Source organism: Aedes aegypti, chromosome 1 (genome assembly GCF_002204515.2).
Source record: "Aedes aegypti strain LVP_AGWG chromosome 1, AaegL5.0 Primary Assembly, whole genome shotgun sequence".
NCBI lineage: Eukaryota > Metazoa > Arthropoda > Insecta > Diptera > Culicidae > Aedes > Aedes aegypti.
The window spans coordinates 167,215,120-167,238,551 of NC_035107.1; the positions used below are offsets into that span (position 1 = coordinate 167,215,120).

A 23,432-nucleotide genomic window follows, 5' to 3' on the forward strand; every position below is an offset into this window, starting at 1 on the left:
ATCGCATAATTACTGAAAACGTTCTCTTGAATGAGAATGGTTCCGAAACTCGAAGCAAATCGATTTTATATTGAACTAGTGAGACCTAAATTAAAATTGTGTGCGCTTTTAAACTACATAGTAAGTTTTTGGTCTTTTTCTCTATTGGGTAATCATATTTAGCTGTCCTTTCTCAACGCCGAAACCTGCATTAAGGCTATTCAATTTTAAATAGTTTCCAAAAAGATATAAGTGATAGGATTCATTTCGTGTATATTTTTGAAAAGAATTTTATGTATCAACTCAGGAAATCGTTTTGATTTTTTTCAACAGATACAGCCATATCATGTTTCAACGTGTAAATTGCCTTCTTCTCCTTTTGCAATGCCTTTTTATTTCAACAATGTGATTTGTTGAAGTTTATGAAACTTACTTTATTAAACACTAAAATGTCAATTTCAATGAATATCATTTCATCATTAATTAATTGGTATTACATTGTTATTACAATAAAACCGCGTCAATGAAGCGTCATGTCCAATATTTTGAGGTAATGTGTAATGACAACGCTACCAAAACGTGTTAGAAAAAATAACTACTTGGGCACTATCTGATTCATTTTTTCCCAGTCAAATTGTCTGAACCTTTGCAACAAGAATTTTGTGTATACTGTATCTCGTATACCAAATATGAGCGCTGTACTGTTCACGGTTCCATTTCTAACACTTCTGACAATCTCCTCACGTTACAATAAAGAACTATGTCAAAATCTTATCTAAAAAGTACCACGATGATCTGCTCTCCGATTTTATGAACGAGAAAGAAATTATCGAACTGGTGTAAATTAGTATAGCCAACCATGATTATCATCTGGTGCTAATAGCGAGCAACAAGAAGAGCTGTTGTAATAAATACCCCGTTTAGTTGTTGGCTGCGAAGAAAATGTAAAAGGAAATAAGGAGAAAATAAAATATTTGACAAGGATGGCGAGAATACGGATGCGGCTACATCAGACGCCAGCTAACATTTATTTTGCTTCTCTGTGGTCAGAACGGACGTACACATTGCTTTGAAAGAAATTTCCTCTTGTAGCTTCAGCTTTCTTGTAAAATGATTCTGTTCCATTGAACGAAAAGCAACAATAGGTTCATACTCTACTGAATGTAAACCTCTATGATCCCTGCGGTACAAACCAGAACCCTCTTGCCTTCTTCCTGGGGACCACCATTGATCGCCGGTAGCAAAGCAGCTGGGCATTACCTTCGATGACTTTTTGCTTTCGATTCCTTTTGCAGGGCTGAATAACAAATCAAAACAATATAAAATAAAAATTCGCATGCCTCAATGGTGTTTGCAAACATAAATCTTCCCTTTGTTTCCGATTGCAAGTGAAGAACGATTTGAATGAGCATTCTCGCCAACCGTCCTGTTGGAAGCCATTCACCCAATTAGAGGATCAATTGACTGATGAATCTACCAAACTGCCATCGACAGTTGACAGACATCGAATGCAGTCCCTAGAGGCAGAGATTTTCTTTCAACCATTCGTGTTACCCGGAAAAAGTTAGAATCAAATGAATTGGTTAATAGAAAGCTATAGATTCCCCTGTTGACCACTGAACGGGTTTGTTTGTTACTGCTCATTGAAGTCACTGTGTTGGCAATAAATGAAGAAATATCTCCACATTACACACGCACAACTATCGATATTCGTATATTCCGTGAAAGGCATAAGAATTTTATAAACTATAGAGCACTACGGTATGTTCTACTGGCGCACTTTTGATTCATTTTGTGAAATAATTTTACTTCAGTAAAATTGTCCTAAACTTGACATTATGATGTTGCGTATGTCGAATTTAGTTGCCAATTGGCGAGAACTCCGGACGATATAAGCTAAAGTATGTACTGGGTATAAATAAATTTTCACATGCTCCCATACACACTAAACTGCTGATCCATAATTTACATATTCAAATTTGTCCGTTGGAATTCCAAAACTCTAATGTGAAAGCTTTAACGGAATTCATCATTTCAAAGGTTTCACTTCCCCTCCTAAGGAAGACGTCACTAAAATCTTTAGGTCATTACTGATTGTGTGAAAGGTATGTGTTCTAACCACTACACCAGGTTCGTCCCTGAAGTTCGCTTAGAGAAAATCGAGAAAATATATGTTTCAATACATTCGCCAAATAAATTTCAAGCCTATTGAGTCCTAAATTAATCCTGATGGATTGTCCTCAAACTAATACAGTACTTTCCGGGAGTCTAAATGAATAAATTTGGGAAATAGATGGCTATCTTTAGGCTACGAAAATTATACGAAGCTACGAAAACTCGAGATTGTTCCTCTAGCTTAACCTCCACTCTTCGTAACAATGCGCTGTACAAGAATGATAAATCAAATGAGCTTATTTGGCTACAGCTCGTTTTTGTGGAACTTGTTAATTTTCTCAAAAGACCACGGTCTAAAAATTCGAAAAAAAAAAATAGATCACTTGGTTTATGGACATCCCCTTATGCGATTACATTGCATAATGTGAAAATTAGGTTTTTTGAAAAAAGTATGCACGAAAGAATTTGGTGCAAAAAATCCGGTGTGTTTACTTTTGCATAATTAGTAAGGTAAAAAGGTGTAATAAGCCCCCCCTTAAGGAAAAACTGCTCTATCGCAGTACCAAATGCAACACTTCTAAAGTTTTCTATGTCAATGTGTTGCTCATTTAGTTGGCCATGCTCTGCACGCAACTTTCTCTTTTCAAGTTGCTTCAAAAAAGTGTACAAGATGTTTTTTTGCAAACGGTCCCAATGTTTACGTTTCAAAACAACCAGGGCAATATGCCCTCTCATAGAAAAAAGGTCCACAGCGTTGCAGAAATGTTTCCAAGGAGAATTCCACCACCTGCTAATCTTAAAAGGGACCATTAGCAGTCGTCTTCCGGTAAAAGTTTTTGTATTAAGTACAATAGTAAAGCATGGGCTGCATTCACCCTGAGGCTTGCTTATCAAAATCAAAATGTTAAACCAAAAACCTGATTTTCGATATTTCTAGAATTTCTATTGATTGTTTATACTTTTCAGATAACATATATGCACAACATCATTTTTTCGCGAATATTTATGATATGTAATCATATTTACGTGTGAAAGAAGCCTCAATCCTGTGAAAATGAAGAGGGGCGTATTGCCCCGTTGGGGCGTATTACACCGAGTTACCCTATAATGTGTCTTCTTTTCTCCTGCCTATGTTAGGCGTTTACTAACCGATCTACTCTTTAGTTTTTTTTTTCTGGAATCTGTTCGTCTCCTTCCATTTTCTGTGGCCATTGATTGTATATGGAGACGCTTGATAGCTTATAATGTTATTGGAATACACTAAAGCTTTTATTTTAAATGTTTTTTTTTTGCACGGTTTTCACACGGTTTTCGGAATTCCCGCTTTTTTTACACGAATTCCGGAATTTACACGTTCTGGTTCATTTTAACACGGATTCGAGACTTAACACAGTTTCTTTTACACGGATTTTGGAATTCACACGATTTATTTTTACATGGATTCCGAAATTTACACGTTTTTTTTGCATGGATTTTTTACACGGCACGTAAAAAAAATCTTAGTGTACACTTCAACTCAATTTACGAACTAGATCGGGGGTAGATGAATGGAATCAGTTCGTAAAACGAGTGAATTCAGTGCTTGGAAAGAGGTTCTGCCGTTTGGAGTCTACATAGGGTGCAGAACCACTTGGGCACTTCTATGATTCACTTTGGCATGAGGTTTTTTTCTCGACCGAATTGTCTGAAACTTTGCAATAAGATGTGCATCAGTACGACGCATATTGTGGTCTAATATGAGATCAGTAGCTTTCGAAAAACCCCACTGACCACGGCATAAAAAAAACAAGGCAGGCTCTTCACTGATGTAAACATCAAGTTTGGTAGAAAACATGTGACGTCACTCCTATCGTACCATATACCATCCGGACCACTAGATCAATTTTTTTGAAAATTTGTTCGAGGTGGATAGGAATGACGTCGTCAAGTAGCTGTCAGTTTTCGGAATATATCACCTTCTTAAATATAGTACACCGTGCCACTGACGAAGTGAATCAAAAGTGCCAAGAATAGGATCTGGCTCCCAATAATAAATTAATTTTTATTATTCCAATAAATTATGCTTCTGATTATGCAATTAGTTATCTCTTCTGCTTCTCAGCTTAATGCTCTCATGAGCACTTCCACAGTTATTCACTGAGGGCTTTATTTTTCAATTGACCATTTTTGCATGTGTATATCGTGTGGCAGGTACGAAGATACTATATAGTCAGGGAACTCGGAAAAAATTCCTTATACGAAAAGATCCTCGACCAGCGGGATTTGAACTCACAACCCCCTGCTTGGTCTTGCTGAATAGCTGCACGTTTGCCGCTACGGTCATCTGGGCCCCTAGATGACCGTAGCGGCAAACGTGCAGCTACGTGCAGCAATAATGTTATTGTTTTAAATGGTCAGGCCTACTTCCTGGAATTAATTCCTGCAATCTTCTGATGTAATAAGTAATCTTTAGTTTGCTTTTAATAAGGCACAAACCCTTACCAATCATATAAGTAAACGAAGCGTTGTATGGAGAAGTTCCGATGGTTTGTATGAATGTCCTTGATCCTTCAAGGATTCCATTAAAAGTAAGCCTTAGGATTTACAAGCGTATCCAGTAGACTATTGAAAGTTTTTAGTTATGGCGCATACTCTTAACCATTCACTTTGGTTTTCACAGTATCAGCAATGATAGCGTTTTATTGTATAATATTTTTTAAATTTACCATTTATATCAATATATTGGTAAACAGGGCACATTCATTTTTTGCAATGCAATTCAACTGCTCTGCGAATTGCAAATTATTGCAATTAAAATGCAATTTACTGTCCAATACATTTGAATACTCTTAATTGTCACATTGAAGTTGCAAGTGTGTTATTACATAAATTATCAAATGGAAACCAAAAGTGAACACCAGTATGAAGTGTAGCAATTACCTTGCTGTAATTAAAAATGAAATACACATGAGGGTGTTAGTAATATACAGAAATATAAGGAACAGCATTGTGTGTTCAAATCCCAAAACCCCTAAAATATATGTGACGGCAACTTTTCTCGTCACAAACGCCCATGCATCGGACACTGCAATAGCAGCAGCAATGAAAGGAAACCCAAAAACCTTAAAACGTCCAAATATTTAGACGCCGTAACAAATTCCACCAGCTTTAGGTGAGCGGGAAGAAACGATTCAGCCACGGTAGCCTTAAAACAAACAGCAAACAAGACAGCCCGAAAACTTCCCAAACCAGCCGTAGAAGAATTTGAGACAAGACAAATGATACCGAATCGAGAAATTCCAGGAAATAAACACGAAAGCCGCCGAGAAGGCCGAGAAAAAAGACACACTGAGCGGAGGGACCAGTTTCGGAAATCGATTACACCACATCCAGGTTCTTTGCTTTTGCTCTGACCTCGAGTTGGTCGTCGCAGCGAGCCTCGAGGACACCGCACCCAATGTACTGCAATAGAGGTGACTAAGGAGGAGGACTTTTTTGTGTCTCATTCGGGCAATGGAGACCGAAACGAAGGAAGCATCTCATCAGACACCCAACCAGTTGACAACCGTGAAAACATTTGAATCTAATATGACATCTGTGACGAAATGCTTACCGGATTAACCATGTTGTTGGGTGTGTTGGATCAGTTCTGCCATCCTTCAGCTGGTTTCACAACAGTACTCTGTTACTACATATTTATGTCGTCGTCATCACCGTTGTTGTAGTGCACATTCGATTTTTAGACAGAGAAAGACTATTCAGCTGGAACGGCCATGAACATAAATATAAGCATAAATTTTAATTTGGTTTTTTTCCATCGTCCATCCATGGGTCCGAAGAAATCCGTAAAACGTAAACGAGCCTCTTGATCAAAGGAAACTTTCGTTGCAAAAGAAGAAAAATCACACTGCTACAAAATAAATTACTTGGGCAGAAAAAATAAATCATATGTTGTAAATTCTTGGAAGCAAAAAAGTGCACTTTTGGACGAAAGAAGTCGAATAACAGAATGAATTCCGAGCTTCTCCTAATCCTGATTATGTTTCAACGTGAAACTCCTTCTAGTGTATGCTCATCGAGAGCAATCACCTGTTTCATAGTTCGACTGTGACATAAGCTAATTATCAAAACTTTCATGAAAAAGTATGTTATGTTCAAAATTTTTTTTTAAAGAACGATGAAGACAAGTCTGACATGACATCCATTTTGCGGGTTGATACGTGGTATGTCCTTCTGCCAGCTTTTTAAGGGAAGATTCCATAATTGACTTAGAACAGTGGTGCTTAACCTGCGGCCCTCGAGACCTATAAATACGGCCCGTGGAGTAATCTTGTAAAACACACATACAAAGGCAAGCTGGTTATCATTCGCTTTGAATTAGGCTGCACAGTTCGAACGAAACGTGTAAATTTCTGAGACATAATGCACATAATTGGAGCGTGGAATATCATGGATATTTACATGATATGTAATGTAAACTTCAATTATATGTCATGTAATCCAGCAGAATTCTGAGTGATTACATGACATATTTGTTTGTTTATTTGTTTGTTTATTATATAATTCAACTGACATTCTTTGTCTTATTGAATATTCTAAAACTATGTGAACATCAAATTTATCACATTAATCTCCACCGAGCATCGAAATTACAATCAAAACAACATAACGTTTTATAAAACCTTCTTAATCACAATTACATAATACATAATATTTATCGACAACAGGAACAATATAGCATATAAACAAAAGCATTACAACATGTAAACAAGAATCATCAAAACATATTAACTTTTATGTTCAAGGTCGCCAAGTTTCGTTTTGCCTATTGATAAATTCTCTGAACCTAACATTGACCGGCCACGTCGAAGCAGTAAGCGCTCGATTTTTCCATTTTCTTTGAACAACCACTTTGAATGATATGAAATCTAACATACTTCGGTTTTTCCATTTTTGGTTAACTCTATCACAGTTACAGGTTCATTTTCAGGAACGTTTAGTGCGCTGCATACCATGCGATGAATATCCCACTCCGTAACACTTGGATCGATGTTCGAGAGGTAGATCGCAAAATTACCGTCGCTCACATCAACGTTACTTCCATTCATTCCGTCCGACAGCATGTATGACGAAATCGGTGTTGAGTGCACTATCTTCGGTGGAATAGGGGGGACAACGGGTGCCATTTTCGAAAGAGAGTCCAAAATTTCGCTTACTACAAGCTTCAGCTGTTTCACTTCTTGCTCTACCGTTTTTGTAATCTTCGTGTTTGCGCTCTCGTCAGCTGGATTGGATTGAGCATCATCTCGCTTTTTACGGAAAACACTCATGCACGCGTCACACATCCAGATAATATTTTGCGTTCGTGCGAGTGTATCGAAATCTCCTTCCTTCAAACCAACGCAATCAGCATGGAAGAAGAAATCAGCGTGACTATCAATACCCTCAGAACATTGCTTGCATTTTCTGTCCTTCGCCATTGCCAAAAAATCACCGAGTCGTAATTAAATTCAATTTACTGTTTTTTCGTGACACTTATACGGAGTTCACAATGTGCAACGAAAAGAACGGATAATCTTACGAAACTTAAAACGGACTGAGCACTTTTCACAATCAAACAACAACAAATATTTCGAACAAAATAAAAGCACCAGCAATAGCTGCGACCAGCGAATTGAGCGAATCACGTCATATAACACACTTTTACATGATTCCAGACTTAAATTTACATGACGTCATGTTTACATCGCATAAATGAAGTTTACATGACGTGTAATCTTCATTATTTTTAACTGTGTGGTATTGCATGGATAGTAATACTCGCACAGAAGGATCCCATTACAAAGCTATGAATCTTTGAGTTTTCGCTATGCATCCTCAGGATATAGTTGACAATTGGGGATTTTTTTTTATTACCGTACTGGTTTGGGCCGGAGGGTCTCAGATTTTCATGAAACTTTTTCCACAGGCAGGGCTCATGGATATATGAATAAACAAAATTGAGAAAAATTCAGGGTCGCCTATTTTTCCGGAAAACTCAGGTGGAAATTTTTTGTTTTCCCTTGACACTACTTACTTTGACAAATCATAACTCAAGAACGAAGCATCGTAGAAACAAAGTTTTTATATGAAAATTTAAGCAGATTTTCTCAAAAATCCAAAAAAATATGAACTGGAAAAAGTTTTCCACAAAATTTTCCACCGTTGGGAAAATTCGTAAAGAAAAGCCGGAAAAACTATGCCCGAACTCGTGGAAAATTTTCAAAAAAATATTTTCGAGAAGGTAATTTTATAAGCTTTAATCACTGAAATTTTTGGAATGCACTTTTTTTTCGTTTTTCAGTTATGGCCAATTTTGTGAAAAATGTCCAGATGTGCCATATAAGACTTTTCTTTGAAAAATCATAACTCAAGAAAGAAACATTGTAGAAACAAAGTTTTTATATGAAAATTTAAGCAAATTTTCTCAGAAATAAAAAAATAATGAACTGGAAAAAGTTTTCCACAAAATTTTCCACCATTGGGGAAATTCATAAAGAAAAGCTGGAAAATCTATGCCCGAACTCGCGGAAATTTTTTAATAAAATATTTTTAAGAAAGAAACTTTATAAACTTCAATTCTGGTAACTTTTAGGATGTACTTTTCTTCAGTTCCTGATCTATGGTCAATTTTGTAAAAAATGCAAAGATTTGCCATACATGCCTTTTCGTTTAAAAATCATGACTCAAGACTCATCATGACTTGTCGAACCGGATTCAAATTATCTCAAAAATATGAAATTTTTGAAATGGAATCAGTTTCCCAGGACATTTTTCACTGTTTATGAAAACAAATAATGAAAACCCGATTAGCTATTCCAGCTTTCAAACAAAGTATATTTGAAAAGAGCGATCAATAAGATCCAATCCAACAATATTTTTCAATACGCTCATTTTTCGTTCCTAAAACATGATCAAATATTGCTAGGATAAGATGTTTGAACCATATATTTACAAATTTATAAGTTCATAAACAAAATTTCTTAAGAACGAAACTACATAGAAACAAAGTTTTCTTCAATCAGAATGTAGGCAATTTTTTCCTGTTAGGTAACTACAAAATTGACAGTTAAATAAATGGGTGGACAATATGACAAATAGTTATTTACCAATTCAAGTTTAAAGCGTTGAAATGGCTTGAGAATCATAAGTTTACCAAAAACTAACAAAGAGCAGTGAGAAAGTGCAAGTGTTGTCTATCAGCTGTATATTCCTTGTTATTAATTTTTGGAAAGTGAAAAAAGTTTTCCCGAAGCTGTTGAAATGGACAAAGTTCAATATTACGAATACAATTCTTTATGCTGTAATCCCTTCGGACTGGACGGCCACAAATCAGTAAGGACAAATCTACGATCGATCAGCCAAGGCCTCATCATCAGTAAGCTTCATTCGAATGGAATTCGGTGGATTACGGAAAAGATGAAAATTTGCGTGAAGTGCTCCATTACCGGTGACCAGAAGGCTCTCGTAACGGATCTTCACGAAGCAATGGCGTTTGAGGAACAAGTTTCACCACTATCTTCGTTGGCGTTGCCAAAGGAAACTCCTTCCTCGGGTGAGTCAGTTGGTTCTATAAATAATGTACAAAAAATACAAGAGCTTGCTAAATTCTTGGAAATTTCTTTTCAAGTAAAATCTTCACGTTTGGATGCTTCTAGAAGTAACTATCGCAATGCTTCTATGGACGAAATGTTCAATCAAATTTTGAGTAAAATAAAGACTTGGTTTCCGCCTAATATTGTCGATGTTACAGAGGATTTTAATTCCGTTTTATTAAATTTGAACTCAGCTGTTACAAAAGCCGAACCTGACAAGCAAATTGAACTTCTAAAATTACTTCCTAGGAATTGGTCATATGCCAAAGTTAAAGCTCATTTTGACGTGTCTCAACACGTTATAACTGAATCAAAAATATACAATTTAGGGATTCAACCACTTTCAAAAGTAGGACGACCCTCGCATGGATCAGATGTCCAAGACATAGTGTAGCGGGCCCCCCGCTGAGGAATTTTTACCTATCAGTCGGCCATTTCCTGGCTTGAAAGATACCATATCTATTAAGTTACCCAATGGAGTGCGCCAAAATGTTCAAAAACGCCTTTTGCTTGACCCTTTGGATACTTTATATAAACAATATTTGGAAACCTGTAAGAGTGAACAGGAATCTGTCTCATTCACATCGTTCTGGAAACTTAAACCAAAACAATGTGTTTATACAAAGGATTCATCGGCCATGAATGTTTGTGTTTGCATGATACATGAGAATATGAAATTCATGGTTGATGCATTGAAAAAAAACTAATTGCTTTGAAGTTCATAATACAGAAAAAAAACTTAACACCTTTTTGACTAGTCAAATGATATGTCCAGATAGTACAGATGATTGTTACTTGAGGTCCTGTGAGGATTGTAAATTAAAGAAATTAGATTTTGTTGCCAATCGCTTAGATGAAAACAACGTTGAAGAAGTTAAGTATTGTTTTTGGATTATTTCTCCTCGTTGTGAAATTATCAACAAAGAGGAAAATGTAAATGATTTTATAGAAAACTTGAAAAATCTCACAGAGAAGTTTCTTGTGCATCAATTCAAAGTAGATAAACAAAATAAATTTATAAGAGCTAAAAAGGAATCACTAGTTGAAAACAAAGAAATAATGTGCCAGATGGATTTCGCGGAAAATTATTCGTGCGTGATACAAGATTCCATTCAAAGCCATTACTTTGTACGACCTCAAGTAACAATACATCCATTTGTAATATATTACAAAGATAAATCTTCGATCAAAGTCTTAAATTTTGTTGTAATTGCTGACATAAAAAATCATAACACGACATCAGTTTATGCTTTTCAAACAAAACTAATTTTAAGATTGAAAAATAAATTTCTTGAGCTTGAAAAAATCATTTATCTTTTTGATAGTTGCGGAGAGCAGTACAAAAATAAATCAAATTTCAAAAATGTATGCAACCATGAAAATGATTTTAAAATTAGAGCAGAATGGCACTTTTTCCCAACCTCACATGGAAAAGGTCCTTGTGATGGTATCGGTGGCAACATTAAGCGAATGGCTAAAAATGCTAGTATTAGGAAGTCAGCGGAAATTAATAACGCCAAACAATTTTTTGACTGGGCTGTGTCGCAAAAGGTGAAAGACCAATTTAAAAAAGATTGGGAATTCATCTATGCAACTGAAAATGACTATAATTACTTCAGGAGAGATTTTCTAACCTTGTTCTAATTCCTGGAACAAAAAATATCATTCATTTATTCCAAAAGACGAACGAAACATTTTTGCGAGTGAATTCTCAGATGCACATGAAAACCAAGAAAATACAGCATGCTTTGTTCTTAATACTACAAAGAAACGAAAATCTTCTGGTGGTAGCAACCAAAAGCAATCTTCCCGGTTAAAATAATAGATAGTTTTAAGATAAAATGTAAGTTATGTACTGAATAATTGAATAAATAAAATTAAAGAAAAATATAAAAAAAATCTTATTTGTTCCATAGAAAAGAAAGAATCCCTTGGAATGGAAAAGAAACAGTTTTTTCAGCTTTGCTTAACGGTGTAATGTTTCATGAAAAATATAATCCAATCCGACTTATACTTCATTAAAACCAATCCCATATCGTTTCTTTCAGATCTTTTAGAAAATTTGCAATTGCTTTGATAAAAAACCTTGTTTTCCTGATGCTTCGATAGAAATATGGGTTTTCAAAGAAAAGGCTAATATGGTCATTTTTCACAAAATTGACCATAACTCAGGAACAAAAAAGAAGTACATTCTAAAAGTTACAAGAATTGAAGTTTATAAAGTTTCCTTCTCAAAAATATTTTAATAAAAATTTTCCGCGAGTTCGGGCATAGATTTTCCAGCTTTTCTTTATGAATTTCCCCAACTGTGGAAAATTTTGTGGAAAACTTTTTCCAGTTCATATTTTTTTTTGGATTTCTGAGAAAATTTGCTTAAATTTTCATATAAAAACTTTGTTTCTACAATGTTTCGTTTTTGAGTTATGATTTTTCAAAGAAAAGTCTTATATGGCACATCTGGACATTTTTCACAAAATTGGCCATAACTGAAAAACGAAAAAAAAGTGCATTCCAAAAATTTAAGTGTTTAAAGCTTATAAAATTACCTTCTCGAAAATATTTTTTTGAAAATTTTCCACGAGTTCGGGCATAGTTTTTCCGGCTTTTCTTTACGAATTTTCCCAACGGTGGAAAATTTTGTGGAAAACTTTTTCCAGTTCATATTTTTTTGGATTTTTGAGAAAATTTGCTTAAATTTTCATATAAAAACTTTGTTTCTACGATGCTTCGTTCTTGAGTTATGATTTTTCAAAGTAAGTAGTGTCAAGGGAAAACAAAAAATTTCCACCTGAGTTTTCCGGAAAAATAGGCGACCCTGAATTTTTCTCAATTTTTTTTATTCATATATCCATGAGCCCTGCCTGTGGAAAAAGTTTCATGAAAATGTGAGACCCTTCGGCCCAATTTGTACGATAATAAAAAAAAATCCCCAATTCACAAGTTTCAATGGAATTTCTTTCAGAACTCTCAATATTCCGATATGATCTTGCAAAAAATCATGGAAATCCGCAAAAAATAATAAATTTTTCGATTTTCCAGAGCTCTTTAGGAATCCTAAGGATCAAGTGCCGTTTTGTTTCAAAATCCGAACATGACTAATGTTCAATTTGAACAGTGGCGATTTCAAATCTAAGAATTGATATTTGCACAACTTTTAAAGGACTTGAATCATAGAAGAATTCATCATCAAAAATTGCTATAGAAAATCGTGTTCTCATATTTCATGTCCTGTTCGGCATTTGAAACAAAGCGGTAACAAAATGCCCAAAATGCTCCCCCGTTTTCCGACTTTTCCGCGAAATTCTTCGACTATTTATACGCACGAGCTCGACGGAACTCTTCCAGAACCTAGCTGTGGAAGAATCGGGTAAATCCATTAACTCGTTTTCAACCCAAATCTTGACATACAAACACTATTTTTATTGATAAATGTAGATAGATCTACAATTCCTATAGGATCTTACTAGTAATACCAAAGATTCCGCTGAAAGCTGCTTAAAACCCATTTTAAATCCTGGAATTCCACAACAAACCAAAAGATTTAGATGGAAATCAAAGTTTCTGTATTTCATGTTATTGAATTGATGATGTCTATATTCTTAAAACAATTTGTTGTTATTATATTGATGCGGCCCGCAGCCATATGAAAAATATGGATTTATCCGCAGTTTGATTTAGCTTGAACACCACTGACTAAGTTGGATCACATATAAAGTTCTCTTATTCGTATATATAAATCAAATGCCACAAATTTTCAAATTATTGTTCCGATGAAGAGCAATATATTATTTTTACAAATTCGTTAGTATCTACAATAAATTGAAGCAGCTATAATTAATAATAAACTCCCATATTTTCACTTCTACAATGTCACCTAATAAAGCATTACCTTAAAATCCGTAGCATCGAATGCTGTTTATTAGCCATGCGAGCATCAAGACTGGCTCACTAGAACCAAAACTTCCAAAGACATAAACGAAATGAAAACAATTTTTATGACTTAAGCCACGCCTATACACTTCTTCACACTCTCATAGGTGGAGTCATCCGCAGAGCGCCGCGCGCCGTTTGGGGTGTGTTAAGTAGTTTCGACCGTTTCTCAAGTGACAAAAATTAAACAAGCATCTCTTATGTGATGACGATGAAGGCGCGCTCCGTTCGAGTCTGCAGTTTAAGTATCTACCGGGACTGGCCGCGTTGAGCGTTGGTAGTGACAATAAAACCGTTATGGTAGACGTGTAATTTGACACTCGGTCTGGCACTGTCAATTTTCGCCTTCCTATATAGAAGAGCGGGAAAGAGAAAACCAAAAAAAAATGGTGAAGGTGAAAATTACTACCCGATGGCGATCAAGGTAGTGCTGCGGCAGCAACAACAATGCGTAATTGTATCTCATCACCATTCATCAAAGTTATATCTCACCATGAACTGAAGGAGGTCGGACATCAAGGTTGTTACCTGCACAAGGTGCAAAATTTCTCGAATTTCCACATGTTTGTTCCGAAATTAATTATGTATCCAGAAAGTTTTTGGGTTTATAGTACAAAATAAATCAAATTTCACGTTTCGATATTAATTTGCTATTTCGTTTCAGCATAAAATAATGGACGTTTTGTCTTTCCACGTTTTACCACTCAATCCCTCATATTGATAACATTCGAAGAATGCCGACGGTGCACTAAAATATCTATTTAGTTGCAGAACTTGCCATTAGATGTCTCTTTTCCAATCTGAACATTGGCATCTCCGATAACAATTCTTACGTAATGTTCATGTGCTATTCACGATTACTTTAGGGATAGTTCCTGACGAAAAATTGTACGAGGTAAGGTTACTCTACCATCTAAGTACGCAACCCTTATCTGGCGGTCTTTGTGTTAATCATAAAAGTGCCAACATAGCTATTAACTTTTATTTTCAAAGCATCTATAGATTCAATATTTGCCAATGACGGTTATTTTGTCCAAAAAAGAAACCTTTCTTTACAACAAATTTCTTAATTTGATAGTTTCGCGTATATAATTCGTCTCTGTAAGTATCAATCAAACACTGTGTTGCCTATTTGTTAAATGTGTACGCTTCGTAGAATTGAAAACGTACTCTGGTGCCTTCTTTACTCTGAATGAGTAGTTAATCTTTACAGGTTTTCCTCCCATACATATATGCGGTTGCTAATAAATCAATCGAGATACGTCGGAAAACCAATCTCCGAAGCATTCTTCGCCTCGCCATGAAATTATCCCTTAGGCACCAGTTCTAGGCAACGCAATTTTCGTCTTCCATGGAGAATGGGTGCAAAAATGATTAACTTTTATTTTTATAGGTACACGCACCTCGTTAATCAGCTGCCGGTTTGCGTCTTGAGCCCATCATTAAATGCAAAAGAAGTTTTATCACACTCGCCTTTTCCTCTCTTTATACTACATTTCAGAAACACTGCGAAACTAGTAATTTGCGCGCAGTTTCCATCCGAAGGAGAAAAAATATGGGAAGTCAATCATACATATTCAACGGTACAAAGTGGTCGTAAGTGTAACCATGTCAAGATGGATCGATAATTACACCGATGATCAATGGTTATTTTCACCGAGAGTCTTTTACGACTAAAAAGTATTTCGCACATATCACGTTACATATGCGAGCGGCATTGCTGGTCCTCAACAATCAGGAACTAACAACGCCAACTTCTGTTTTGAAGCTAGACATTTTTCATTGCTTCTGAATGAACAACACCAGTATCCATTTAAATCTAAAAATTATGCTTTTTATGATGGTGGATGAAGTCGCAATCTGTTTTTACCTTTTTATCCTTCGAACACTATCTCTAACTTGTTGTACTTGCTGAAGTAGAGTCGAACGCAACCAGAGCTAGGTGTCTCTATACAGTCATTTGCACGGTATTCAAAGTGCCTGGAGGCACTAACCGCTCTTTTTATACATATTCAAGTTGCATTCACCCCATTGCGATGCCAGAATCGTGCAAAGCAGTCAGCGATCGGTAGGGTTATAGCATGGCACTAATTTATGGCAATTGCCATGTTGACAAATAATTATCGTTATTATAATTTAATTTAATTATCGGAAACTCTTATTAATTCATAACTTGTGTCTGTTTCGCCACTATTGCAGAGATGTAAAGAAAAACTGAATATCCTGGCCGTATCGGTGATGAATCAATGGCCTGGACTTCGGTTAATGGTTACTGAAGGCTGGGATGAGGACCATATGCATGCACGCGAATCGCTACACTACGAGGGTCGAGCGGTGGACATTATGACATCGGACAAGGATCGATCCAAGATCGGAATGTTGGCGAGATTGGCCGTCGAGGCTGGGTTCGATTGGGTTTACTACGAAAGCCGCAGCCACATACACTGTTCTGTTAAGTCAGGTGAGCGAAATTTTTGTATCCATCTATAAAGCACGAATAAGTAAAACCGCCACGCGGGGTGGCACTGGGACAAGTGTGTGACTTTGAACATCATTTTTTATGCATCTAATTTCTTTCATAAATGTCAAAACACTAATCCTATGGCCATCTAGTGGCTGCTTGTAACGTATTCTAGAAGCTAGTAACATTGATTATTATTCTGGTATTAGCTTGCTGTAAATATAGTAGCCCAAAGTCACCATTATGGCCCACTGTCAACCAACGGTATTCAACAAGGGTAGATCCGGTCAAATCTACGCTTCATATAATTATATTGGAATTTTAACTAATTGATTCCCTTTGTTACAATGTGGGCTACTCTGCCTCCACTCAATTTTTATATTGGGAAACGTTAGAGTGAATGCATTGTGATTGTTGTCATGAGGCACCGTGTTGGAACCAATTACTTAGTCGGAATCCCGTAAGCTACAGTTAATCCATTTACGGCTATACCCCGATCTACGACATACTTCATCTACGCGGTTTCCTTGGAGAACGGTCTTGATGATTTCTATGTTGGACAAAAACCGCGTAGATAAAATACCCATAGCTTATGTGATTTGAGCTTATTGATTTCTTACGTTAAAACATGAGGTACCATGCGTCCACATCATTTTCATTGCGGTGAATGCTGGAACAAACGCATTGAGATTGTTGCTATATGGCACCGTGCTGAAACCAATTAGAAAAAAATTCCGTAAGCTACGGATCTCAATCTACGCGCTTCCCACATACGCGATGCCAATTGCCGTCCTACATGGGGAGATAGCTGTAATATAAAGCTTAGAAACTACAAGTCTCCGAAGACTATATACTTAGTTGTAGTACAAGTTCATGAATTCAGAAATGTTTAGAATGTTTTATTAGAAGAATCATTTTGAACAATGTATTAAATACATGTTACAAGGGGCCTTCCTTAGCCGAGTGGTTAGCGTCCGCGGCTACAAAGCAAAGCCATGCTGAAGGTGTCTGGGTTCGATTCCCGGTCGGTCCAGGATCTTTTCATAATGGAAATTTCCTTGACTTCCCTGGGCATAGAGTATCATCGTACCTGCCACACGATATACAAATGCAAAAATGGCAATTTAGGCAAAGAAAGCTCTCAGTTAATAACTGTGGAAGTGATCTTAGAACACTACGCTGAGTAGCCGGCTCTGTCCCAGTGGGGACGTTAATGCCAAGAAGAAGAAGACGAAGAAGAAGAAGTACAAGTTCATAAAAGTTTGTTATAGTTTATCAAAGCAAGATATTAACTGATAAAATTATGTTAAAACATGTATGCTAAGAATGTTATACCTTTGAAATATCTTCGTGTGAACAAGAATAACTTCCATCACACATCCAAGAATATTATTCTTTAAGATAATATTTTGAGTAGGAAAACCTTCAAAATTGCAAACAAGTTCTTCAAAAACATCATACAATCTGCTCATCAACCTCGTAAACCAAAATTTGAGCTTTTCAAACACCTCACAGACGACTGATTGTCCACACTTTGGTTTGTAACCAAACTAAAAAAAAAACCATGTGGTCTATGAACGGTCCCTTTTAGAGGTTGATTCCGATCACGGATTATGGCCTCAGGAAGCAATATGCGTCGAACGGTCCCCGGAATAACTCGTAATTGGATACTTTCATGCCGCCGCGTCTGTCTTCCCTTCCCGTCGCATGATACTATTCCATAAATATATCATTTTTCAACTCCGAAAAATAGCTTCCAAAGTCACGCCGCTCTTGATTGACATGATCATACATTGCGCCCCCTTGGGTCTGCGTTGGTAACTGCGCATCAAGATCACGCACAGTCCATGCCTCAACTCATGGGTATACCCCGGCCAAAAGCGTCACTTTTCACACAAAAGGACGATTTTCGTATAGCTGTCAACAAACGATCCTCGTCAAGGCAGTTTTAATGAATGTAAATTTTACCCGATCAGTTGTGTCAGTAATGGTTGAAAACGAAACAAAAACATGCACACCTTACCATTAAACTTGTTAATTTTCCCTTCCAGCCCCCAAGACTTTGGCATGGAACACTTCTCAGCGTCTTGTTAGTGGATGGTTGGCACTCTGTTTTGTATCTTTCGTGCTTCCCTACCAAACTACATACACACCGCAGTGATGGATTGCCACCGGCGTTTTTTCGCACATTTTTACCCAGACCCAGACGATGGTTAACATCTGCAAATTTGAGTTTTCGGCCATTTTATTAAATGAATTTGTGAACAAACCTCGAATGTTTTACTTTCATTGGATTATTAAAGTTTGTTTTTATTTTCAATTAAGTCATATTTCTTGAACTGGATGTTATACATTTATTTATTTTTGATGTATATTCCATTCAGCAAACTATTGAATCATTTCGTCAGACTTTTGAAGACTGTTATGAATAATCTTCCCTTGCTCCGGCAATCAGGTTAAAGTGACAATAATAAAATGAACCTCTCCCTTCCCCAAATGATGGACGTCATTTTTGAATGGTCCCTCACACTTTTAGTTTCGTCTAGACGTAAACAAAGTGCAGATACAAAAACTATAATCTACATACAAAAAATTAACATTATAATTTGAATTGTAGACCACCTCTACTAATAATATAATAACAGTACAGAGGTCATACTATATACACGAGTCACCCTCTATTATGGCTCATTCCCTTTAAAGTTGCATAAGGGATGATACACAAAATATGTCACGCTAAAATACAACTTTTTCGATCGTCCCCCTCCCCTGTGTCACACATTTTGTATGAGTCCACCGAAAATTATGTAAGACTTGTCATGCTTGGCTTGACTGATAATCAATCGTGGACCGACCGGTTATATCGTGCGGCAGGTACGATGATACTATATGCCCAGGGAAGTCAAGGAAATTTCCATTACGAAAAGATCCTGGATCGACCGGGAATCGAACCCAGACACCTTCAACATGACTTTGCTTTGGAACCACGGACTCTAACCACTCGGCTAAGGAAGGTCCCTTGTAACATGTATTTAATATATTGTTCAAAATGATTCTTCTAATAAAACATTCTTCTTTCACAAATTTTTCTTTGATCGATTAACTATTCGGTATGGACTGCAAAATCATAATTCGTCCATAGACGAAGAAGCGTGGCATCCAGCATCCGTTGAATCATCATCATCGTCATCCCACTGTGAGTGTCTGTGCCGCCATCTTATTGGTTGGAATTCTTGTGCGCTTTCTTGTTTGTATCTCACGAAACAGTTGCCGGCACACGATTGTTGTTGTTGCCTTTGGTGTTGTCTTTCGGAATTGCTGCTGTTGCGGTTGATGTTTTGACGTACCTTTCCAATCCACCCGACCCACATGTATAGCCGACCGACGCACAATGGCTGGAAAGAAATAAATATGGCTAAAACTAGTTATACTGCCTCAATCGGAGAAAATTTCTTATCCTTATATGCTATTTGGTACTTTAATTGTTCCCTGAAGGACTATTCACAAAAGAACGTTACTTTTTTGAACCGTACATTTATAAATGATTAAAGAATAATGTAATTAAATTTGATTAGAAAGATAAATTTTGTCCTTAAATGTTTAATGAATTCTTGTTTTTATTTAATAAGAGCTTGTTCTTCCAACTACTTTAGCCATTTTCCCGCTCAAATAACGTCTATAAAATATTTAAAGTGTTTATAGAACAAAGCTACACCTCAAATTTTCAAGAGCACAAGACTTGATCACCAAACAGCGCTTCTCGTTGAAAATTTATCCCATTGGTTACCACCAGCAAGCAAGCAATTTGATTGGTTTTCAACGCGAACTGTTGTGCACTTGAAAGTTCTTGTGCATTTGAAAGTTCAAAATTTGGCTACGTTTTAACTTTAATTGTAAAATTGATTCCAAATATGAACCTTCACCGTTTTGATCGCGTTTGACGTTCACTTTGTCGACACAAACGCCACAGGCCTTTTAGTTTTAATACTGGGGTTGTTTCTACCTAACATTTAGGAAGAGACATGGAAAACAAAATACACCCAAAATTTGAGTTTTAACCAAGAAGTGTGACATAATCTCAAACACCATAAAAAATGTGTCAACGAAAATCATTTAGAAATTTAGTAAAGATGTGTTTTTGGTCTAAACTTAAGCGTTTGGTATTTAAATTGAAACACGGCTTTAGGACTCTATTGATTGAGTTTGATCAAAATGTGTAAGATGATTGTAAAAATAAATTTTGAACGATTGGTATAAAAAATGTAAAACTAGTGGCCCGACAAACTTCTTTTTGTAATCAAGAAGGCTTTTGAAAAAATGGCATACAATCTCTCATAGAAAACAATTTGTCGTTTAGTAGTTTTCAGTCATTTTGCCAGTCATTCCAGAAAATATTCCAAAACTCAGAAAATATTCACGCAAACATGGCGGAACACTTGACAAATGCAATAGTGAAAGAACTATTTAAGTCTTTGTCCCATTCTTAACCCATTTCATGACATACAAATACCATTTCATTTATATTTATATAGAAGATATAGTTTTTCACTAAATTTCTCAAATAGTTCAAATATTAAACCAACAAATTTCTGCAAAAAAAAGTTGTTTGTTTGATCTAAGGATGGTTTTATTTTGTACTGTTTAAAATGGCGGCGACAAAACGCGACACGAATTGTTTTTTTAAGTTAAACATCATCAAAATGAGATATATATAATATTAAATAGTCCTTAAACTGCATCTAACCACTGTTTTTTCACTCCTCATGTGCGATAAAAGTGTTGACTCATAAGCTTTCAAATAATGCAAAGCCTTAGTGAAAAATTGTCATTTGTAGTACCAATCAAATGCAGGACACATGGTTATCTAATTCAATTGTTTCTCAAAAGGTTAAGGCCGATGCGTTTTTCTTAAACTGCTTGATACAGCTGCCACTAGAGTGATGCAAGTTTTTAAATTTTGGCTACCCTATGCTTAAACGATTTATATTATCGTAAAGAGCATCCTCCCAAAGTTTAAAATGATTCGGAAGAAATTTGACTGTGAACACACCATTTGACGTTTATATGGAGATTACTATGGAAAACGCCAACCTTTCATGTTCAGCCCTTTATCACTTCGTCAAAATATTTTATGGAAAAGTGAACAAACTCTACTCAAGCGAAATCTTCCCAGCTACAACATTGACGAAAACCGCATTTTTATTGGATGTCCGGAAATTATATGTGACTTTAAATTTGCCTACCTCCAAGGGCACAGAAGCACAGAACCCTTGTTACCAGACCTGAGCCAGTGACTCACCGGAATAACTCCGGCCACAAGAACATTCCCGAGATCATTTGACCACTTTAAGAAACTAGATATGTGTACGAGTATGCCGACGAAAAAGAATTGAAATCCGTTAAGTATTCGCTGAGCGGTAAGAGTTTATTTTTCTTTCACACAAACCTATACGGTTTAATGCCATACTTCTCAATATTTTTACCTAAATCAATTTGACAACATAAAAGTCAAAGAAATTTAAAATTTTAATACAATTTCCATCAAGGATAAAACGTAACGCATATTTAGAAATAAAAATGAATATAAAAATCTGAAAATCACGTTTGGTAGTTTTTGCCGCCTTTTTGTATGTAGCCCCGACCATTGTGCGACGATTCCGTTGCGCGCTTTGCTTTTCCCGTGGCCTTTGCTTTGTCGTCGTTCGGATGAGAAAAGGCGGCATGAACATTAAAAAAAGAAGATGGAGGAGAAGAGTGTGGATTGGGAACCCCAAGTTTATGCCCTCGTACATTCGATGCCCGACGTTCGTAAGCGTAGAAGAGAGATAGTAAATATGACGATATAAAACCATTCAGTATTCAGCCAGTTTTGTTCAATCCTCCGAGCCGCTCAGGAAACAGAGGAAAAGAGAGCTGGCCACCTTACTTACGGGTATGTATGTCTGGTGTTGTCAATGGTGCTTTTGCGAGCGGAAGCTGCAACATTGGGAGTGCGCGGTTAAATATAAGGAAAAGTGGTTGAATAGCAATAAGGTAATCAAAATTGGCTTTGGCATGTATCTATATAATCATCCAGCATATATGACATCATCGTCACTGATATAATATTAAATATTTCAAAATTCTTGTTACACTAGATGACGTATATATGACTGTTACCAAGACAAACTCAACTGAGCTTTGGTGGGCATTAATCTCATTCAAAAGTGGAAATATGCAACTTGTCAAAGTGATTAATAACCAGTTGGAAGTTGCTTTATTGGACAGGTTCTCAAGGATTTGCACGTAGTCAACTAAATGTAGTTAAATTTTTGGTGTAATTAATAAATTAAGTTTTTTTTTTCTAACTGATTCAGGTCTCATTTCCGAGATGGCCTTGTCTTTTGGTGCCACTGCGCATTTTCGATAACTACTTACAAAATCCTCATACATACGATGAGGAATTAAATTAATAACATGATGGCCATCACATACTGGTTTACATTTCAAATTGGATTCTAACCTGTTCAACCTATAAACAGAAATGTTGCGTAGGGGGTTTGGGGACAAGAAAGACGCTTTGAGATATTTAAGTTTCAAGTTTTCAACGAATTCGAACGAGTTTTCCAGTATGAGCGCAAGTTCACCTCTTGCACTGCATGATCCAATATCCATCTATGATTGATTTGGTCTTACCCGATTCAAGTCATCTTTGTTACCAATTAGTTACTCATGCTGATTTTGATTCTGACCATGTCCCTGTTATATTTCAAATATCCCATGTAGCGATTCTCAGTCGTATCAGCTCCACTTTCAATTATTTTCAAGCCGACTTGAATATATATGAAACATATATTGACTCTAATCATGATTTTAACATTTTTTACAAGCAAAACTTGATATTGACAATGCACTTGAAACTTTAACAAATTCCATTGTTGAAACTAGGAGCATTGTAATTCCAAAATATGAATCCGTGATTATGGACGATGATCTTAAACTCTTGATCCGTCTTAAAAACGTGAGGAGAAGGTAATTTCAACGCACTCGCGATCCTGCTATGAAAATTATATGGCAGGATTTGCAGAAAGAAATCAAGAAACGTTTTGCGCAATTAAGAAACAAAAATTTTGAAAATAAGATTTCTCAATTGGACCCTGGCTCTAAGCCCTTTTGGAAATTATCTAAAATTTTGAAAAAACCTCAGAAGCCAATACCGGCATTGAAAGAGGAAAACAAATTATAACTAACTAATTGCGAAAAACCTCAAAAACTTGCTAGGCAGTTTGAAAGCACGCACAATTTCAATTTAGGACTTACTAGTCCAATTAAAAATCAAGTTAAGGAAATTAATA

The 23,432-nt window shown here is 36.2% G+C and overlaps 1 protein-coding gene across 1 annotated transcript in view; it reads left to right on the plus strand.

Annotated features, from left to right (window-relative positions):
* LOC5568282 (protein hedgehog) overlaps nucleotides 1-23,432 on the plus strand; it is a 96,895-nt gene that overhangs the window by 50,879 nt on the left and 22,584 nt on the right. Inside the window, exon 2 of the mRNA XM_001657929.2 lies at nucleotides 15,837-16,098. Coding sequence (XP_001657979.2) covers nucleotides 15,837-16,098 — 262 coding nt within the window. The remainder of the gene's footprint in view (nucleotides 1-15,836; nucleotides 16,099-23,432) is intronic.